This window comes from Protomyctophum parallelum (genome assembly GCF_964188405.1).
Source record: "Protomyctophum parallelum genome assembly, chromosome: 21".
Classification (NCBI taxonomy): Eukaryota; Metazoa; Chordata; class Actinopteri; order Myctophiformes; family Myctophidae; genus Protomyctophum; species Protomyctophum parallelum.
In genome coordinates, this window is record NC_139713.1 from 1,982,561 (window position 1) to 2,003,138 (window position 20,578).

General features: G+C 45.7%; 1 protein-coding gene across 2 annotated transcripts in view; it reads left to right on the forward strand.

Moving 5' to 3' along the window:
• The first annotated feature begins 437 nt into the window (after nt 1-437).
• trappc13 (trafficking protein particle complex subunit 13) overlaps nt 438-20,578 on the forward strand; it is a 41,227-nt gene continuing 21,086 nt past the window's right edge. Inside the window, exons 1-7 of one of the 2 annotated variants that reach the window (XM_083793605.1) lie at nt 438-578; nt 3,886-3,954; nt 7,226-7,325; nt 8,656-8,740; nt 11,552-11,679; nt 12,739-12,811; nt 18,677-18,721. In XM_083793605.1, coding sequence (XP_083649731.1) covers nt 533-578; nt 3,886-3,954; nt 7,226-7,325; nt 8,656-8,740; nt 11,552-11,679; nt 12,739-12,811; nt 18,677-18,721 — 546 coding nt within the window. In that variant the 5' untranslated portion in view covers nt 438-532. Of the gene's footprint in view, nt 579-3,885; nt 3,955-7,225; nt 7,326-7,850; nt 7,880-8,655; nt 8,741-11,551; nt 11,680-12,738; nt 12,812-18,676; nt 18,722-20,578 lie in introns of those variants that run through there. The other variant, XM_083793606.1, reaches the window with a different exon arrangement.

The window sequence follows — 20,578 nt, forward strand, 5'->3', positions numbered from 1 at the left end:
TACACTTGGTTGCATGCTGAAAATAGCAGACCTACAAGCACACAATTTTGTTGTGAGCTTGTAGATCGGCTATTTTCAGCAAGTGTAAAATAAGTCATTACGACGGCATCAAGGCCCGCAAAAATACATTTTAGTCAACTAAATCGCCTGTAGATTTAGTCGACTAAAATCTTATGACATTTAGTCGACTAAAACTAGACTAACACTAATACATTCCAGGTGACTAGTAAAATGTGACTAAGACTAAGTGAAAACTATTCAGGAGACTAATGACTAAAACTAAAATAGAAATTTGCTGCCAAAAACAACACTGTTGACATGAAAAGGTTTTGGAACCACTGCTTTAGGGGGTGCAGCAGGCAACCAACCAACCAACCAGCATTAACCTCGGAAGAAGAAGAAGAAGAAGAAGAAGCTGTTTGTTTACATCCGGGTCAAGCTAGCATTAGCTACAGGCTAACCACCAAACCACCACCAACAACAACATTAGAGTTGGGCAGCTCAATGAGCTTTGATAAAACTGTCAACAACAATGGACGTAAACCAGACCAAACAGGAACACCTGCTGGCGCTGAAAGGTATGTGTTGGTGTTTTTATTTACGTTGACTTTAATGTTTATTTAAATTAATCCCAGAGAGAGAGAGAGAGAGAGAGATGAGAGAGTTGATGACAGCAGAGTATCGGTGTTTTCGTCGACTAAAACTAAGACGAAAAATGTCCGTCGACTACCTTTTTTCACTGACTAAAAACTAAATAAAAACGAATCTATGATGACTAAAACTAAGACTAAATATAGTATACTGACAATTTCGTCGACAGGGTAACTGGATACTGGACTAAGGAAAGGAAAGGTACTATGTTTACCCAGGGTAACTGGACTAAGGAAAGGAAAGGTACTATGTTTACCCAGGGTAACTGGACTAAGGAAAGGAAAGGTACTATGTTTACCCAGGGTAACTGGACTAAGGAAAGGAAAGGTACTATGTTTACCCTGCAGGGTAACTGGACTAAGGAAAGGAAAGGTACTATGTTTACCCAGGGTAACTGGACTAAGGAAAGGAAAGGTACTTTGTTTACCCAGGGTAACTGGACTAAGGAAAGGAAAGGTACTATGTTTACCCAGGGTAACTGGACTAAGGAAAGGAAAGGTACTATGTTTACCCAGGGTAACTGGACTAAGGAAAGGAAAGGTACTATGTTTACCCAGGGTAACTGGACTAAGGAAAGGAAAGGTACTATGTTTACCCAGGGTAACTGGACTAAGGAAAGGAAAGGTACTTTGTTTACCCAGGGTAACTGGACTAAGGAAAGGAAAGGTACTATGTTTACCCAGGGTAACTGGACTAAGGAAAGGAAAGGTACTATGTTTACCCAGGGTAACTGGACTAAGGAAAGGAAAGGTACTATGTTTACCCAGGGTAACTGGACTAAGGAAAGGAAAGGTACTATGTTTACCCAGGGTAACTGGACTAAAGGAAAGGAAAGGTACTATGTTTACCCAGGGTAACTGGACTAAGGAAAGGAAAGGTACTATGTTTACCCAGGGTAACTGGACTAAGGAAAGGAAAGGTACTATGTTTACCCAGGGTAACTGGACTAAGGAAAGGAAAGGTACTATGTTTACCCTGCAGGGTAACTGGACTAAGGAAAGGAAAGGTACTATGTTTACCCAGGGTAACTGGACTAAGGAAAGGAAAGGTACTATGTTTACCCAGAGTAACTGGACTAAGGAAACGAAAGGTACTATGTTTACCCAGGGTAACTGGACTAAGGAAAGGAAAGGTACTATGTTTACCCAGGGTAACTGGACTAAGGAAAGGAAAGGTACTATGTTTACCCAGGGTAACTGGACTAAGCTGAAGAACTTGTTTACAGCCAGGCCCTGCTCATAGAACATTTCATGGTAGGGGTTCAATGCCTTGCTCAAAGGGCACTTCAGCGGTGGTAATTTTAACGTGCCGGTCCGGGGATACGAACTATAGCGACCTTCCGATATCAAGACCGCTCCGCAAACCGTTCGGCCACATTGACACTAATTAGCCCCACTTGGGGGGCTGTGAAGAGTTATTCCAGGGACCCTCATAAGAGAAGACTTTTACCGCTCTATAGCACTGACTCTCAACCCGTTTTAATTTTATGGACCGCCAGTTTGACATGCTTTTTTGATTGATTGATTGATTGATTGAAGTATGTATTAACAGTTTGCAGAATGACAGTACATTTCAAGCACAAACTCAATACAAAGACCGTTAACTGTAGTGGACGACCCAATAAAGCATTACACTTCTTTACAAGAGGGTCCACCTTGTTCAATTCATCAAAACATTTAATAGACACTTCTATAAAGCCAAAGAACAGAACAGGAATTCATAAAAAAAAAGGGAAAATAAACATATACTGTGAGGGGGAAAAGGGGGGGGGGGGGGGGATTCAGATTAATTCAGATTATGCATTAGTCTACGGACCCCCATTTAATGGCATTTCTATCTCTGGGACCCACAATGTTTTATTGTAAAATCAATGTTAATTCAACTCTGAAAGTGTACAAATGGAACCATTTGGTGTTGAAGTGTGTATTTGTACGTCTACTAAATGTTTTGATGAACTGAACAAGGTGGACCCTGTTGTAAACGCGTGGATTCTGTTTGTGTCCGAGCATAGACACGGTATTAACCCATTCTGAACGGGAACCCATTTTGGTGTTATAGCATCATGTCATGCTTTAGCTATTGAACAATAGCAGATCTACAAGCTCATATCGCGCCACCGAGTGGCGCGCTACGAGCTTGTAGGTCTGCTATTTTTGAAAAATCGAAGAGAGACTGAATTTTTTTTTAGAGTCTGATCTCAGGTCAGAATGGGTTCATCAGACACAGTGCGTGTCCCAGTGGAAACCTCGCATGAATCTGATCTCAGGTCAGACGCCCCGCCTGCCTGTGATTGGTCTACTGACACTGCCCGTCTCGACCGTCCTCCAACCAACCAACCAGGACGCGAGGTTACTCGGCGGTGAGATTGAGAAATAAATAATGAGAACGACCACTTGGCACGCGGGCCGGGCTTAAAGTTCTCAGTCCTGGTGACTGATTTCAGTCCTGAGGATTTCATAGGGGTCATTTTATGAGATCAGTGCAGATTTGCAAAAAATCATTTTCAGTCTTGGGATTTTTTTTTGCTTTAAAGGGTAAGACCACTTTTTTTGAGGTTTGGGTTGTGTAGTTACTTTGCCATGATGCAACTCCAAATGTGGACAAGAAATAAAAAATAACTGCTCCAGTGATTAGAAATTGATAATTCAAAATATGCTCCTCATTGACTTACATTGTAGCTAAAACAGCTCTCAAAGTCACTATTTTAGTACGTAAACAAACACAAACAATGTTGATTCAGACAATATAGAGCATCACCAAAACTCATGTGGTTTTATTTTTTCATAAAAATGTTATCTTCCTGTTGATTTGTCCATTTTATTGGGAAGAAAACCCGGACTGGATCCATGGATCCGGATCCAGATCTTCAAATAGTAAAATCAACAGGAATCTAACATTTTTATGAAAAAATAAAACTGAGTTTTGGTGATGCTCTATATCGTCTGAATCAACATTGTTTGTTATGTGTTATGCTTTAGCTACTGAAAAATAGCAGATCTTCAAGCTCCTAGCGCGCCACTCGGTGGCGCGCTATGAGCTTGTAGATCTGCTATTTTCTGAAAAATCGAAGAACGACTGACATATAGAAACATAGCTTTTTCAGAAAACTGTCAGGATGTAGAAGACATTTTTAGAATCGGGTCAAAATGGCTTAATAATATCTGTGTGTGTGTGTGTGTGTGTGTGTGCGTGTGCATGCGTGTGCGTTTGCGTGTGTGTGTGTGTGTTTTCCAGTGATGCGGTTGACCAAACCCACTCTGTTCACCAACATGCCAGTTACATGTGAAGACCGAGACCTGCCAGGTAAGAATATGGACACGTGATTAGTCCAGCCTGCTGTTGATTTAGTCGACTAAAATGTATTTTGGCGGCGGTGCCTTGACGGCAGTGTTGTTTTCGTCGACTAAAACTAAGACGAAAAATGTCCGTCGACTTTTTTCACGGACAAAAACTAAATAGAAACTAAATGAAAACTAAGCTATGGTGACTAAAACTAAGACTAAATATACTGACAAGAAATAAAAACTAGACTAAAATGGACTAGTGGACAAGAGATCCAGTATAAGTGAATTTACACTTGGTTGCATGCTGAAAATAGTCGATCTACAAGCCCACAGCGCGACGCGTTGTGAGCTTGTAGATCTGCTATTTTCAGCAAGTGTAAAATCTGTCATTTCGACGGCATCAAGGCCCGACAAAATACATTTTAGTCGACTAAATCAACTAGATTTAGTCGACTAAAATTGCGTGACATTTAGTCGACTAAAACTAGACTAACACTATGACATCCCAGGTGACTAAAATGTGACTAAAACTAAATGAAAACGTTTCAAAAGACTAATGACTAAAACTAAAATCAAAATGTGCTGTCAAAAACAACACCGCTTGACGGTGCTGGCGCAACGACTGCTTTTATACACTTTCTGAAAATAGCAGATCTACAACAAGCTCACAACACGTCGCAGCGCGCCGTCGAGCTTGTAGATCGGCTATTTTCAGCATGCAACCAAGAGTAAAATGACGTATACTTATTGCGAACGCACTGAGCACTAACTATGAGACCCTGCAGATCATGTCTGTCTGTCTGTCCCGCTGTGACACCACCCGCCCGCCACCAGAGGGCGCAGCTGTAGCACACACACACACACACACACACACACACACACACACACACACACACACACACACACTAGGGCTGTCAGAACGAATTTCATAATATGAAAGAAATTCGAATATTAAAAAATATATATATATTCGAAAGCTAAAATTGCCATTCGAATGGAGCTTTTATCATTTATTAATTCTATTTAATATTTTTATTTTGTTTTATGTTATTTTATCCGCTCACTAAATGTATTGAGTAACGAATCTACCGCTGTGAAATCTCCCCGGCCGCTTCCACTGCATGTGAAAACGTGCACGTTCACGTCTCGAGCGAATGTGGGCCGGGTTCCGGACCCCATGGCCTCGCGACCGTAATCGTATGAATCTGATCTCGGGTCAGAATGGGTTCATCAGACACGGTGTGTGTCCAGTGGAAACCTCGTATGAATCTGATCTCAGGTCAGAATGGGTTAATAGACAAACAGTCCAGAGCAGAGCTGTACTATAAGCAGGTATTTCTCATTATTATATTATCTGCATTATGTTTTGGTTGAGCGGAAAGGAGGCCCACAGATTAAGCTCCATTAGATTAGCCGTCGTCATGTGACCTTTCTGATTGTGTTAGAGTTAGACCATCCAGCTCCCAAATTTAGATCGCAGGGAACTTCACGGTGTTCGTTTGAACTCATTCCATTTTGACGCTCGCCGTTTTTCATGTACGGTTGTCTACAAACACGTACAGTACGTAGTTGGCACCTTTTAACCCATTCTGAACGGGCACCCATTTTGGTGTTAGCATCATGTTATGCTTTAGCTATTGAAAAATAGCAGATCTACAAGCTCATAGCGCGCCACCGAGTGGCGCGCTACGAGCTTGTAGATCTGCTATTTTTGAAAAATCGAAGAACGACTGACATAGAAACATAGCTTTTTCAGAAAACTGTCAGGATGTAGAAGAACATTTATAGAATCTGATCTCAGGTCAGAATGAAAACTGTCAGGATGTAGAAGACATTTATAGAATCTGATCTCAGGTCAGAATGGAAAACTGTCAGGATGTAGAAGACATTTATAGAATCTGATCTCAGGTCAGAATGAAAACTGTCAGGATGTAGAAGACATTTATAGAATCTGATCTCAGGTCAGAATGGAAAACTGTCAGGATGTAGAAGACATTTATAGAATCTGATCTCAGGTCAGAATGAAAACTGTCAGGATGTAGAAGACATTTATAGAATCTGATCTCAGGTCAGAATGGGTTAAGTACCTTAGCGATTATAATCGTAGAAGGTATAGAGATTCACTTCTAGTCCGTTTTTTGAGTGGTGCAAGCACTCTCTTACGGAGCTATGTGTGTGTGTGTGTGTGTGTGTGGGTCTGAGCACGAAAACAGCACGGTTGTTTTTCACCACATGTGCGCAACCTAACACACACACACTTTGCCAGTACAGTACAGTACAGTGACAGTACAGTACAGTACAGTAGAGGGACAGCCACTTTTACTAGTCGACTACAGTGTTGTTTTTGGCATCAAATTTCTATTTTAGTTTTAGTCTTTGTCTTTTGAATAGTTTTCATTTAGTTTCAGTCACATTTTAGTCACCCGGTTGTTTTATTGTTAGTCTAGTTTTAGTCGACTAAATGTCATAAGATTTTAGTCGACTGAATCTACAGGTGATTTAGTCGACTAAAATGTATTTTGGCGGGCCTTGATGCCGTCCTAATGACTGTTTTTAAACTTGCTGAAATAGCGTGACGCGTTGTGAGCTTGTAGATCTGCTATTTTCAGCATGCAACCAAGTGTAAAATGACTTATACTGGATCTCTTGTCCACTAGTCCCTTCCTAACAGTTCTGTGTGTTCACAGGGGATGTGTTTGATCTGTGTGTTCACAGGGGATGTGTTTGATCTGTGATGTGTTCTGTGTGTTCACAGGGGATGTGTTTGATCTGTGATGTGTTCTGTGTGTTCACAGGGGATGTGTTTGATCTGTGATGTGTTCTGTGTGTTCACAGGGGATGTGTTTGATCTGTGATGTGTTCTGTGTGTTCACAGGGGATGTGTTTGATCTGTGATGTGTTCTGTGTGTTCACAGGGGATGTGTTTTTTTTTTAAAGATATATTTTTTTGCGGCTTACGCCTTTATTGATTTTTTTTAAGGGATAGAAAGTAGGCTGACAGGAAACGGGAGAGAGATGGGGGGATGATATGCGGTAAAGGCCGTGTCGGGTCCGGGAGTCGAACCCGCGGCACACCGCGACTGGATCACCAGTCCGGTGCCCAGACCGTTACGCTACGGCCTGGGCACAGGGGATGTGTTTGATCTGTGATGTGTTCTGTGTGTTCACAGTGGATGTGTTTGATCTGTGATGTGTTCTGTGTGTTCACAGGGGATGTGTTTGATCTGTGATGTGTTCTGTGTGTTCACAGGGGATGTGTTTGATCTGTGATGTGTTCTGTGTGTTCACAGGGGATGTGTTTGATCGACTGATGAAGGAGGACCCGTCCACTATTAAAGGAGCCGAATCGCTAATGCTGGGAGAGATGCTAACTTTACCTCAGAACTTTGGGTAGTAATATTAAACTAATGCTGGGAGAGATGCTAACTTTACCTCAGAACTTTGGGTAGTAATATTAAACTAATGCAGGGAGAGATGCTAACTTTACCTCAGAACTTTGGGTAGTAATATTAAACTAATGCAGGGAGAGATGCTAACTTTACCTCAGAACTTTGGGTAGTAATATTAAACTAATGCTGGGAGAGATGCTAACTTTACCTCAGAACTTTGGGTAGTAATATTAAACTAATGCAGGGAGAGATGCTAACTTTACCTCAGAACTTTGGGTAGTAATATTAAACTGATGCTGGGAGAGATGCTAACTTTACCTCAGAACTTTGGGTAGTAATATTAAACTAATGCTGGGAGAGATGCTAATTAACTTTACCTCAGAACTTTGGGTAGTAATATTAAACTAATGCAGGGAGAGATGCTAACTTTACCTCAGAACTTTGGGTAGTAATATTAAACTGATGCTGGGAGAGATGCTAACTTTACCTCAGAACTTTGGGTAGTAATATTAAACTAATGCTGGGAGAGATGCTAACTTTACCTCAGAACTTTGGGTAGTCATATTAAACTAATGCTGGGAGAGATGCTAACTTTACCTCAGAACGTTGGTTAAAAACGTATCTTCCTGTTCAAAAGAGTTAACATTAAGCTTAACCGCTGGCATACAGTTTATATTATTATGTAAATTAATCTGTGTATAATAGATTTAAACACTCTTTTGTTCCCCTGTCAATCAAAATGCTCAATCAGAGATTGCCGAATGCACTTTACTGACTCAGAGATTCAGGGATTGCCAAAAGCACTTTTTTGACTAGTTGCACTTTATCAAGGGAATGTGTGCAATATCTCTGTTTTGTGTATGTGGGTGTTTTCATGGTGTTTTTTTCCTTTTCGTATGTGAACGTGTCTGTTATCTGTATGCAGCTGTGACTCTGTCTGTGACTCTGTCTGTGACTCTGTCTGTGAACGTGTCTGTTATCTGTATGCAGCTGTGACTCTGTCTGTGACTCTGTCTGTGACTCTGTCTGTGACTCTGTATGTGACTCTGTCTGTGACTCTGTCTGTGACTCTGTCTCCAAGACACATTTCTCCCAAGGGAGACAAACAGTGACAACCTTGAACCGTGAATCTGATGAGTTTCAGTGTTGGTGTTCCGTATAGGGGTACAAACGCAAATTAAACTAAGCAATTTATTTGATTATAAAAGGGATTGATGCAAATACATCGTTACGTCGGCCAATCGATGCATGGATCAGCCACTGAACACATTTTGTTTGTCAATTGTTTTTATGATATCACAATAATCTCAAATAACGTGTGTTTTCAACAGGAATATCTTCCTTGGCGAGACCTTCTCCAGTTACATCAGTGTTCACAACGACAGCGTCCAGATTGTGAAGGACATTCTGGTGAAGGTACATATTCTCCTCGACATTACGTTGGCTCTCCCTCCGCGTCATCAGTGCCCATACCCGAAGGCGGGGTTGGCCAAAGGGCCTTTCTGTGTGGAGTTTGCATGTTCTCCCCGTGTCCCCTAGGGTAGGTACCCTCACATGTTCTCCCCGTGTCCCCTAGGGTAGGTACCCTCACATGTTCTCCCCGTGTCCCCTAGGGTAGGTACCCTCACATGTTCTCCCCGTGTCCCCTAGGGTAGGTACCCTCACATGTTCTCCCCGTGTCCCCTAGGGTAGGTACCCTCACATGTTCTCCCCGTGTCCCCTAGTGTAGGTACCCTCACATGTTCTCCCTGTGTCCCCTATGGTAGGTATACCCTCACATGTTCTCCCCGTGTCCCCTAGGGTAGGTACCCTCACATGTTCTCCCCGTGTCCCCTAGGGTAGGTACCCTCACATGTTCTCCCCGTGTCCCCTAGGGTAGGTACCCTCACATGTTCTCCCCGTGTCCCCTAGTGTAGGTACCCTCACATGTTCTCCCCGTGTCCCCTAGGGTAGGTAGGTACCCTCACATGTTCTCCCCGTGTCCCCTTGTGTAGGTACCCTCACATGTTCCCCCCGTGTCCCCTAGTGTAGGTACCCTCACATGTTCTCCCCGTGTTCCCTAGGGTAGATACCCTCACATGTTCTCCCCGTGTCCCCTATAGGGTAGGTACCCTCACATGTTCTCCCTGTGTCCCCTATGGTAGGTATACCCTCACATGTTCTCCCCGTGTCCCCTAGGGTAGGTACCCTCACATGTTCTCCCCGTGTCCCCTAGGGTAGGTACCCTCACATGTTCTCCCCGTTTCCCCTAGGGTAGGTAGGTACCCTCACATGTTCTCCCCGTGTCCCCTAGGGTAGGTACCCTCACAAAAAGCATGCAGTAATCCTGGTCTCTAAACTGCCTCCCCCTGGCCAGCCGGGGCGGCTGATGGAGGGGAAAGGAACTGGTTGGAATAACGTGTTCCTTCCACGCGCTACGTCCAACCAGGGAAACTCCCCCCTGTCAGGTGTAAAAGGAGCAACTTGGACACTCAGGCATGAAGGAAGCATGAGTTCAAGTCCATTGCTCTCCCCTTGTCCCCCATATATGGGGACTAGGCTGGTCTCCCCTTGTCCCCCATATATGGGGACTAGGTTGGTGGAGGGTGTGTAGAGCCCAGGATCACATTAGGTGATTGACACAGGGGTGAAAAATGGGTTACAAAAATCGTGGGATAAAAAATATATTTTAGCCCAGGCCGTAGCGTAACGGTCTGGGCACCGGACTGGTGATCCAGTCGCGGTGTGCCGCGGGTTCGACTCCCGGACCCGACACGGCCTTTACCGCATGTCATCCCCCCATCTCTCTCCCGTTTCCTGTCAGCCTACTTTCTATCCCTTAAAAAATCAATAAAGGCGTAAGCCGCAAAAAAAATATCTTTAAAAAAAATATATATATTTTAAGACATTACGTTGGCTCTCCCACCGACAATGGCATGGAATGCTCTTCCCATCACAGTCAGAACCGCAGCATCACTCCCAATCTCCCGCCGTAGTCTGAAAACCCACCTCTTCAGACTCCACCATGGCCCGTAGCACTTACCCTAGCCCTAAACCCACCTCTTCAGACTCCACCATGGCCCGTAGCACTTGCCCTAGCCTCGCCCCTTAGATAGCACTCTATGTAGACTCAGATAGTATTTTAGACAGACTTATAGCTCGTTACGTAGACGGCACTAGAATTGCATTTCATGTAGTCATAGCACTTTATAGTACACATGTATATTGTATAATATATAATATAGTATAGTATGTATAGTTGACACATAGATACTCTGAACTGTTACGTTCTTAGTTTATACATGATTCATGATAAGTACTTTTTATATATATGTGATGTATGACATGCTTTAGTTTTTGCTTAAATGTAAGTCGCTCTGGATCAAGAGCGTCTGCTCTTGTAAATTTACAATTGTAAATTGTAAATTGAAGCCAGAGTGATAGCATCCATGTGCTTATCCCATTCTGGCGTTAGCATTATGCTATGCTTTAGCTATTGGAAAAATAGCAGATCTACAAGCTCATAGCGCGCCACGAGCTTGTATGTCTGCTATTTTTTGAAAAATCGAAGAACGACTGACATAGAGAAACACAGCTTTTTCAGAAAACTGGCCTGGATGTAGAAGACTTTTTTTTTTTAGAATCTGATCTCAGGTCAGAATGGGTTTTAAATAAATATTTAGAAAATGTCTCAGTCGTCCAAATATTCTGAGATGATGGAATGATGAAAGCTTCACGGGCAAAGACCATCAACTTTAAAACCTAAACAAATAGGTTGTGCGTGTGAGTGTTCATGTGTGTGTGTGTGCGTGTGTGTGTGTGCGTGTGAGTGTTCATGTGTGTGTGTGTGTGTGTGCGTGTGAGTGTTCATGTGTGCGTGTGCGTGTTCATGTGTGCGTGTTCATGTGTGTGTGTGTGTGTGCGTGTGAGTGTTCGTGTGTGTGTGTGTGTGTGCGTGTGAGTGTTCATGTGTGTGTGTGTGTGTGTGTGTGCGTGTGCGTGTTCATGTGTGCGTGTGCGTGTTCATGTGTGCGTGTTCATGTGTGCGTGTTCATGTGTGCGTGTTCATGTGTGTGTGTGTGTGTGTGCGTGTTCATGTGTGCGTGTGCGTGTTCATGTGTGCGTGTTCATGTGTGCGTGTGCGTGTTCATGTGTGTGTGTGTGTGTGTGTGTGCGTGTGCGTGTGTGTGTGTGTGTGCGTGTGTGCGTGTGCGTGTTCATGTGTGTGTGTGTGTGCGTGCGCTGCAGGCCGACCTCCAGACCAGCTCCCAGAGACTCAACCTCTCGGCGTCCAACGCCACCGTCACCGAGCTGAAGCCAGAGAGCTGCATCGATGACGTCATCCACCACGAAGTCAAGGAGATCGGCACGCACATGTGAGTCTTTATGACGTCATAACGACGTCGTTGTGTGGGTCTTTATGATGTCATAACGATGTCGTCATGTGGGTCTTTATGATGTCATAACGATGTCGTCATGTGAGTCTTTATGATGTCATAACGACGTCGTCATGTGAGTCTTTATGATGTCATAACGATGTCGTCATGTGTGTCTTTATGATGTCATAACGATGTCGTCATGTGTGTCTTTATGATGTCATAACGATGTCGTCATGTGAGTCTTTATGATGTCATAACGACGTCGTCATGTGAGTCTTTATGATGTCATAACGATGTCGTCATGTGTGTCTTTATGATGTCATAACGACGTCGTCATGTGAGTCTTTATGATGTCATAACGACGTCGTCATGTGTGTCTTTATGATGTCATAACGATGTCGTCATGTGAGTCTTTATGATGTCATAACGATGTCGTCATGTGTGTCTTTATGATGTCATAACGATGTCGTCATGTGTGTCTTTATGATGTCATAACGATGTCGTCATGTGTGTCTTTATGATGTCATAACGATGTCGTCATGTGTGTCTTTATGATGTCATACGACAACAACATATTCATTCGTTTTTGGGTCTGAGAGGCTAAATGTCATCAGATGGTGGTTCTGTGGCTCAAATGGGTCCGAGAGGCTAAATGTCATCAGATGGTGGTTCTGTGGCTCAAATGGGTCCGAGAGGCTAAATGTAATTTTCTCCAAGACATTATACTCTATAAGCCATATCTCCAAAACTGACATGGAAAAAACTGTGGAAAAAAATAAAAATCCAATGGCAGTCTCTCAGTTAAATTTGGTCACAAATGGTGGTCCGTGGCCGCAAATGCCGAATTAATGATGGATGAAAACCACTGACATACACACACAGAGTGTTAATCAGACCAGTGTGTGTGTCCAGTGGAAACCTCGTATGAATCTGATCTCAGGTCAGAATGGGTTAATCAGACCAGTGTGTGTGTCCAGTGGAAACCTCGTATGAATCTGATCTCAGGTCAGAATGGGTTAAAATATAAACTCCGTTCTCTCTCTCTCCTCTCGTCAGCCTGGTGTGTGCGGTCAGCTACACCACCCAGTACGGGGAGAAACTCTATTTCAGAAAGTTCTTCAAATTCCAGGTGAGTTGATAAACTGTCTTATCTTTGTTGTCACTGCTTGAACGACGTTCTCCTGTCAGATTGACTGCTTGATAAGGTTGGGCGATATGCCAATTTTTTTCAACCGCCAATCGTCTGACCAATATTCGCCGATTGACGATGTATTCGTGTCATAAATGTAAAGTGAGAACAGCTCACTGCAGGTCGCAAAAAAGCCAGATCTACAAGCTCTCAAGGCGCCGCGTCCTGCCTGTTTTCGCAGCTCCGTTCGCTAGGCGTTGAGAGCTTGTAGATCAGTCTGTTTCTACAGACAGCTGCGCAGCCAGGGTAACTTGCTCCCTTCCCTCCCCGCACCGGTCGTCGGAGGCTCGGAGCGGACCAGCGGAGCCCACAAGCTGCTGCGGCCGGGCTGATCCACACAGGCTCTCAAGGCATCGTCCTGCCTGTTTTTGCAGTGCCGTTCGCTACGCGTTGAGAGCTTGTAGATCTGTCTATTTTTGCAGCGCTGGTGTCGGGGTTAGTTCACGTTGTCAATAAAAATAACTTGGATTACAGGCGGAGATGAAGTTCAATCAGTGGGTTGCACCAGTATTGGCTACACGCTAAGCTAAGCGCTAAGCTAATGAATGATTCCCGTGCCTATACACTAACACTAGACAGTTATTTTTATTTCCCCCCCCCCGCCACTCACGGGTGGCGCATTGGGATTGTGATGAGACACGAGACAGCAGTGTGCATTCTGTTGTGACTGTATATTATTAAACTGCATGGGTCTGGACTCCGGAGCTTAAACAACATGTAGGCTACAGGCTCCCTCGGCTCCAGGGGATTTCCACCCGGCCGCTGTTACTACTTTGCTGATTCACACTTTACAGGTTATCTGGGCTAAATCGTCCCGAGAAATCGCCTAATAAAAATATTCGGCGATTGGATTCGTATATTCGCGATTGACGATGTATTCGTATCGTCACCCAACCCTACTGCTTGAACGACGTTCTCCTGTCAGATTGACAGTTCTCCTGTCAAAAAATGTCTTCTACATCCTGACAGTTTTCTGAAAAAGCTATGTTTCTATGTCAGTCGTTCTTCGATTTTTCAAAAATAGCAGACCTACAAGCTCGTTTGATCTGTTATTTTTCAATAGCTAAAGCATAACATAATGCTAACACCAAAAGGGGAACATTTTAGCGAACATTTTAACTCAAAACTTTGCTCCCCTTCTGGGGAGGGGTCCCTGGAACAACATATTTTCAGATGGGGGTCCTTGGCATGAAATATTGAGCACCACTGATACAGAAACATAAGGTTTTTCAGAAAACTGAAGACATTTTTACGACGTCAGGCCGAAATGGGTTAAGACAAAAAAGCAATATCCACCACCTAGATTACCCCATGGCTACTACAACTCCAAAATGTCCAAAATAGCAGTGGTCTCTGCCTAGAGAGAGAGAGGGAGAGAGAGAGAGAGAAGTGGTCTCTCTGCCTAGAGAGAGAGAGAGAGAGAGAGAGAGAGAGAGAGAGCAGTGGTCTCTCTGCCTAGAGAGAGAGAGAGAGAGAGAGAGCAGTGGTCTCTCTGCCTAGAGAGAGAGAGAGAGAGAGAGAGAGAGAGAGAGAGAGAGAGAGAGAGAGAGAGAGAGAGAGAGAGAGAGAGAGAGAGAGAGAGAGAGAGAGAGAGAGAGAGAGCGCTGCGCGAGCGAGCAGTGGTCTCTGCCTAGAGAGAGAGAGAGAGAGAGAGAGAGAGAGAGAGAGCGAGAGCAGTGGTCTCTGCCTAGAGAGAGAGAGAGAGAGAGAGAGAGAGAGAGCAGTGGTCTCTGCCTAGAGAGAGAGAGAGAGAGAGAGAGAGAGAGAGAGGTTAAAGTTGAACAGGTTTGAGTCCCAAGGAAGGACAGACTTGCTCGGGGTAAAGTTTAGCGAGCAGTACGGAGCCTTTCAGACTGGAGCAGCATGTGTTAAAGCTCGGGGTAAAGTTTAGCGAGCAGTACGGAGCCGTTCAGACTGGAGCAGCATGTGTTAAAGCTCGGGGTAAAGTTTAGCGAGCAGTACGGAGCCGTTCAGACTGGAGCAGCATGTGTTAAAGCTCGGGGTAAAGTTTAGCGAGCAGTACGGAGCCGTTCAGACTGGAGCAGCATGTGTTAAAGCTCGGGGTAAAGTTTAGCGAGCAGTACGGAGCCGTTCAGACTGGAGCAGCATGTGTTAAAGCTCGGGGTAAAGTTTAGCGAGCAGTACGGAGCCTTTCAGACTGGAGCAGCATGTGTTAAAGCTCGGGGTAAAGTTTAGCGAGCAGTACGGAGCCTTTCAGACTGGAGCAGCATGTGTTAAAGCTCGGGGTAAAGTTTAGCGAGCAGTACGGAGCCTTTCAGACTGGAGCAGCATGTGTTAAAGCTCGGGGTAAAGTTTAGCGAGCAGTACGGAGCCTTTCAGACTGGAGCAGCATGTGTTAAAGCTCGGGGTAAAGTTTAGCGAGCAGTACGGAGCCTTTCAGACTGGAGCAGCATGTGTTAAAGCTCGGGGTAAAGTTTAGCGAGCAGTACGGAGCCGTTCAGACTGGAGCAGCATGTGTTAAAGCTCGGGGTAAAGTTTAGCGAGCAGTACGGAGCCTTTCAGACTGGAGCAGCATGTGTTAAAGCTCGGGGTAAAGTTTAGCGAGCAGTACGGAGCCGTTCAGACTGGAGCAGCATGTGTTAAAGCTCGGGGTAAAGTTTAGCGAGCAGTACGGAGCCGTTCAGACTGGAGCAGCATGTGTTAAAGCTCGGGGTAAAGTTTAGCGAGCAGTACGGAGCCTTTCAGACTGGAGCAGCATGTGTTAAAGCTCGGGGTAAAGTTTAGCGAGCAGTACGGAGCCGTTCAGACTGGAGCAGCATGTGTTAAAGCTCGGGGTAAAGTTTAGCGAGCAGTACGGAGCCTTTCAGACTGGAGCAGCATGTGTTAAAGCTCGGGGTAAAGTTTAGCGAGCAGTACGGAGCCTTTCAGACTGGAGCAGCATGTGTTAAAGCTCGGGGTAAAGTTTAGCGAGCAGTACGGAGCCTTTCAGACTGGAGCAGCATGTGTTAAAGCTCGGGGTAAAGTTTAGCGAGCAGTACGGAGCCTTTCAGACTGGAGCAGCATGTGTTAAAGCTCGGGGTAAAGTTTAGCGAGCAGTACGGAGCCTTTCAGACTGGAGCAGCATGTGTTAAAGCTCGGGGTAAAGTTTAGCGAGCAGTACGGAGCCGTTCAGACTGGAGCAGCATGTGTTAAAGCTCGGGGTAAAGTTTAGCGAGCAGTACGGAGCCTTTCAGACTGGAGCAGCATGTGTTAAAGCTCGGGGTAAAGTTTAGCGAGCAGTACGGAGCCTTTCAGACTGGAGCAGCATGTGTTAAAGCTCGGGGTAAAGTTTAGCGAGCAGTACGGAGCCTTTCAGACTGGAGCAGCATGTGTTAAAGCTCGGGGTAAAGTTTAGCGAGCAGTACGGAGCCTTTCAGACTGGAGCAGCATGTGTTAAAGCTCGGGGTAAAGTTTAGCGAGCAGTACGGAGCCTTTCAGACTGGAGCAGCATGTGTTAAAGCTCGGGGTAAAGTTTAGCGAGCAGTACGGAGCCGTTCAGACTGGAGCAGCATGTGTTAAAGCTCGGGGTAAAGTTTAGCGAGCAGTACGGAGCCTTTCAGACTGGAGCAGCATGTGTTAAAGCTCGGGGTAAAGTTTAGCGAGCAGTACGGAGCCGTTCAGACTGGAGCAGCATGTGTTAAAGCTCGGGGTAAAGTTTAGCGAGCAGTACGGAGCCGTTCAGACTGGAGCAGCATGTGTTAAAGCTCGGGGTAAAGTTTAGCGAGCAGTACGGAGCCTTTCAGACTGGAGCAGCATGTGTTAAAGCTCGGGGTAAAGTTTAGCGAGCAGTACGGAGCCGTTCAGACTGGAGCAGCATGTGTTAAAGCTCGGGGTAAAGTTTAGCGAGCAGTACGGAGCCTTTCAGACTGGAGCAGCATGTGTTAAAGCTCGGGGTAAAGTTTAGCGAGCAGTACGGAGCCTTTCAGACTGGAGCAGCATGTGTTAAAGCTCGGGGTAAAGTTTAGCGAGCAGTACGGAGCCTTTCAGACTGGAGCAGCATGTGTTAAAGCTCGGGGTAAAGTTTAGCGAGCAGTACGGAGCCTTTCAGACTGGAGCAGCATGTGTTAAAGCTCGGGGTAAAGTTTAGCGAGCAGTACGGAGCCTTTCAGACTGGAGCAGCATGTGTTAAAGCTCGGGGTAAAGTTTAGCGAGCAGTACGGAGCCGTTCAGACTGGAGCAGCATGTGTTAAAGCTCGGGGTAAAGTTTAGCGAGCAGTACGGAGCCGTTCAGACTGGAGCAGCATGTGTTAAAGCTCGGGGTAAAGTTTAGCGAGCAGTACGGAGCCGTTCAGACTGGAGCAGCATGTGTTAAAGCTCGGGGTAAAGTTTAGCGAGCAGTACGGAGCCTTTCAGACTGGAGCAGCATGTGTTAAAGCTCGGGGTAAAGTTTAGCGAGCAGTACGGAGCCTTTCAGACTGGAGCAGCATGTGTTAAAGCTCGGGGTAAAGTTTAGCGAGCAGTACGGAGCCTTTCAGACTGGAGCAGCATGTGTTAAAGCTCGGGGTAAAGTTTAGCGAGCAGTACGGAGCCTTTCAGACTGGAGCAGCATGTGTTAAAGCTCGGGGTAAAGTTTAGCGAGCAGTACGGAGCCTTTCAGACTGGAGCAGCATGTGTTAAAGCTCGGGGTAAAGTTTAGCGAGCAGTACGGAGCCTTTCAGACTGGAGCAGCATGTGTTAAAGCTCGGGGTAAAGTTTAGCGAGCAGTACGGAGCCTTTCAGACTGGAGCAGCATGTGTTAAAGCTCGGGGTAAAGTTTAGCGAGCAGTACGGAGCCGTTCAGACTGGAGCAGCATGTGTTAAAGCTCGGGGTAAAGTTTAGCGAGCAGTACGGAGCCTTTCAGACTGGAGCAGCATGTGTTAAAGCTCGGGGTAAAGTTTAGCGAGCAGTACGGAGCCTTTCAGACTGGAGCAGCATGTGTTAAAGCTCGGGGTAAAGTTTAGCGAGCAGTACGGAGCCGTTCAGACTGGAGCAGCATGTGTTAAAGCTCGGGGTAAAGTTTAGCGAGCAGTACGGAGCCGTTCAGACTGGAGCAGCATGTGTTAAAGCTCGGGGTAAAGTTTAGCGAGCAGTACGGAGCCGTTCAGACTGGAGCAGCATGTGTTAAAGCTCGGGGTAAAGTTTAGCGAGCAGTACGGAGCCTTTCAGACTGGAGCAGCATGTGTTAAAGCTCGGGGTAAAGTTTAGCGAGCAGTACGGAGCCTTTCAGACTGGAGCAGCATGTGTTAAAGCTCGGGGTAAAGTTTAGCGAGCAGTACGGAGCCGTTCAGACTGGAGCAGCATGTGTTAAAGCTCGGGGTAAAGTTTAGCGAGCAGTACGGAGCCGTTCAGACTGGAGCAGCATGTGTTAAAGCTCGGGGTAAAGTTTAGCGAGCAGTACGGAGCCTTTCAGACTGGAGCAGCATGTGTTGATGATAGCAGTCTGAGAAATGTCACAAGTCTACAATAGAGCGAAAAACCAATTAGCATACAAGCTATGGGCTTTGTGCGACCGGCCAGAGAGAGAGAGAGAGAGAGAGAGAGACACACACACACACACACACACACACACTGACTGCACTCAGTGTGGAGAGAACTTAACATCGTAGACAGTTAAAACGGTCTACACTACTTTCATTTTTCTCGTCTTTTGGACAGGATCTCCTGACGCCAATAAGAGGACATTAAACTAGACACTGTAACATTTTGTACCTTTTTTTATTTCTTTATTTTCTATTCATTTTTTGTTGCCTTTTTCTTGAATGGAGGAAAGTGGTGAGAAAGCAACAACTCCTTTAGCCTTTAGCTTACAATCTATTCTCAACCAGGTGCTGAAGCCGCTGGACGTGAAGACCAAGTTCTACAACGCAGAGGTAAGCTTTTAAGGGGCTGTGTTATTTATATTATTATTTATAATGTGTTGTTATAATGTCTACGTTAAGGGGGGCTGTGTTGTCTAGACTGGAAACACTGAGGGAAGAACTTAGGTAATACTAATTATTATCAATTCCACAATTTCTCTGTAAAGCAGTGGTTCTCAAACTTTCTTTTTCAAGAGAAATTTGACATTTTTCCCCCCCGGGGAGCCAAACTATATTGAAAATAGCCGATCTACAAGCTCACAACGTTGAGAGCTTGTAGATCGGCTATTTTCAATATACTTCTTCGACATCTGATTTGTTTTCTAATTTATAGAATTTCTTACATATACGGTGCATACATTTTTGAGTGGTGCAAAACCACTCCAAGGAACAGCAATGTCCGTGTCCGTGCGCCTATGTGACTATGAGCACGACTGTGACTATTAGTACCAGTAGGTGGCACCAGAAACTGAGAGAGAGATAGTGCTGCACTGTTGCCTGCTAATATGAGAGAGAGAGAGAGGAGGGGAGTTGCACCACTCGGTTCACACGGATGTGATTTTTTTTCATTGGTTCTTTTCTTACTTCGAAAGATCATTGAATTTCCTTTTTTTATTGGTAGAAATAGTTTGCTACGCTCATCGGGCCCCACTTTGACAACCACTGCATTACATTAATAACAACATGCCTCGTGTTGTTGGTCACGTTTACATTCTTCCAAATGCTAGTAATATAGAGAGTAGTCTGGAAAAACCCACGTATGTCCATCTCCATCGTCAAAGTCGCCCACTACACCCCCGCCACACACCATTGAGACCTGAGACCAGATCGTACGACTTGTCTTCTCAATCACGACAGTTTTGTTTGAAAGTCGTATGATTTAGTCACACACCGATGAGTTACCGTTACAGTGAAATGTGTTCTCCCGCATTTCACCCGTCTCTCTTGGAGCGGTGAGCCGCAGCGTGCGCCGCGCTGATTTGAACCTCCAATCCAACCCATTGGTGCTGAGTGCCAAGCAGGGACTGACCCCCCCAATCCAACCCATTGGTGCTGAGTGCCAAGCAGGGACTGACCCCCCCCAATCCAACCCATTGATGCTGAGTGCCAAGCAGGGACTGACCCCCCAATCCAACCCATTGATGCTGAGTGCCAAGCAGGGACTGACCCCCCCAATCCAACCCATTGATGCTGAGTGCCAAGCAGGGACTGACCCCCCAATCCAACCCATCGATGCTGAGTGCCAAGCAGGGACTGACCCCCCAATCCAACCCATTGATGCTGAGTGCCAAGCAGGGACTGACCCCCCAATCCAACCCATTGATGCTGAGTGCCAAGCAGGGACTGACCCCCCCAATCCAACCCATTGATGCTGAGTGCCAAGCAGGGACTGACCCCCCAATCCAACCCATCGATGCTGAGTGCCAAGCAGGGACTGACCCCCCCAATCCAACCCATTGATGCTGAGTGCCAAGCAGGGACTGACCCCCCAATCCAACCCATTGATGCTGAGTGCCAAGCAGGGACTGACCCCCCAATCCAACCCATTGATGCTGAGTGCCAAGCAGGGACTGACCCCCCAATCCAACCCATTGATGCTGAGTGCCAAGCAGGGACTGACCCCCCAATCCAACCCATTGGTGCTGAGTGCCAAGCAGGGACTGACCCCCCAATCCAACCCATTGGTGCTGAGTGCCAAGCAGGGACTGACCCCCCAATCCAACCCATTGGTGCTGAGTGCCAAGCAGGGACTGACCCCCCAATCCAACCCATTGATGCTGAGTGCCAAGCAGGGACTGACCCCCCCAATCCAACCCATTGATGCTGAGTGCCAAGCAGGGACTGACCCCCCCAATCCAACCCATTGGT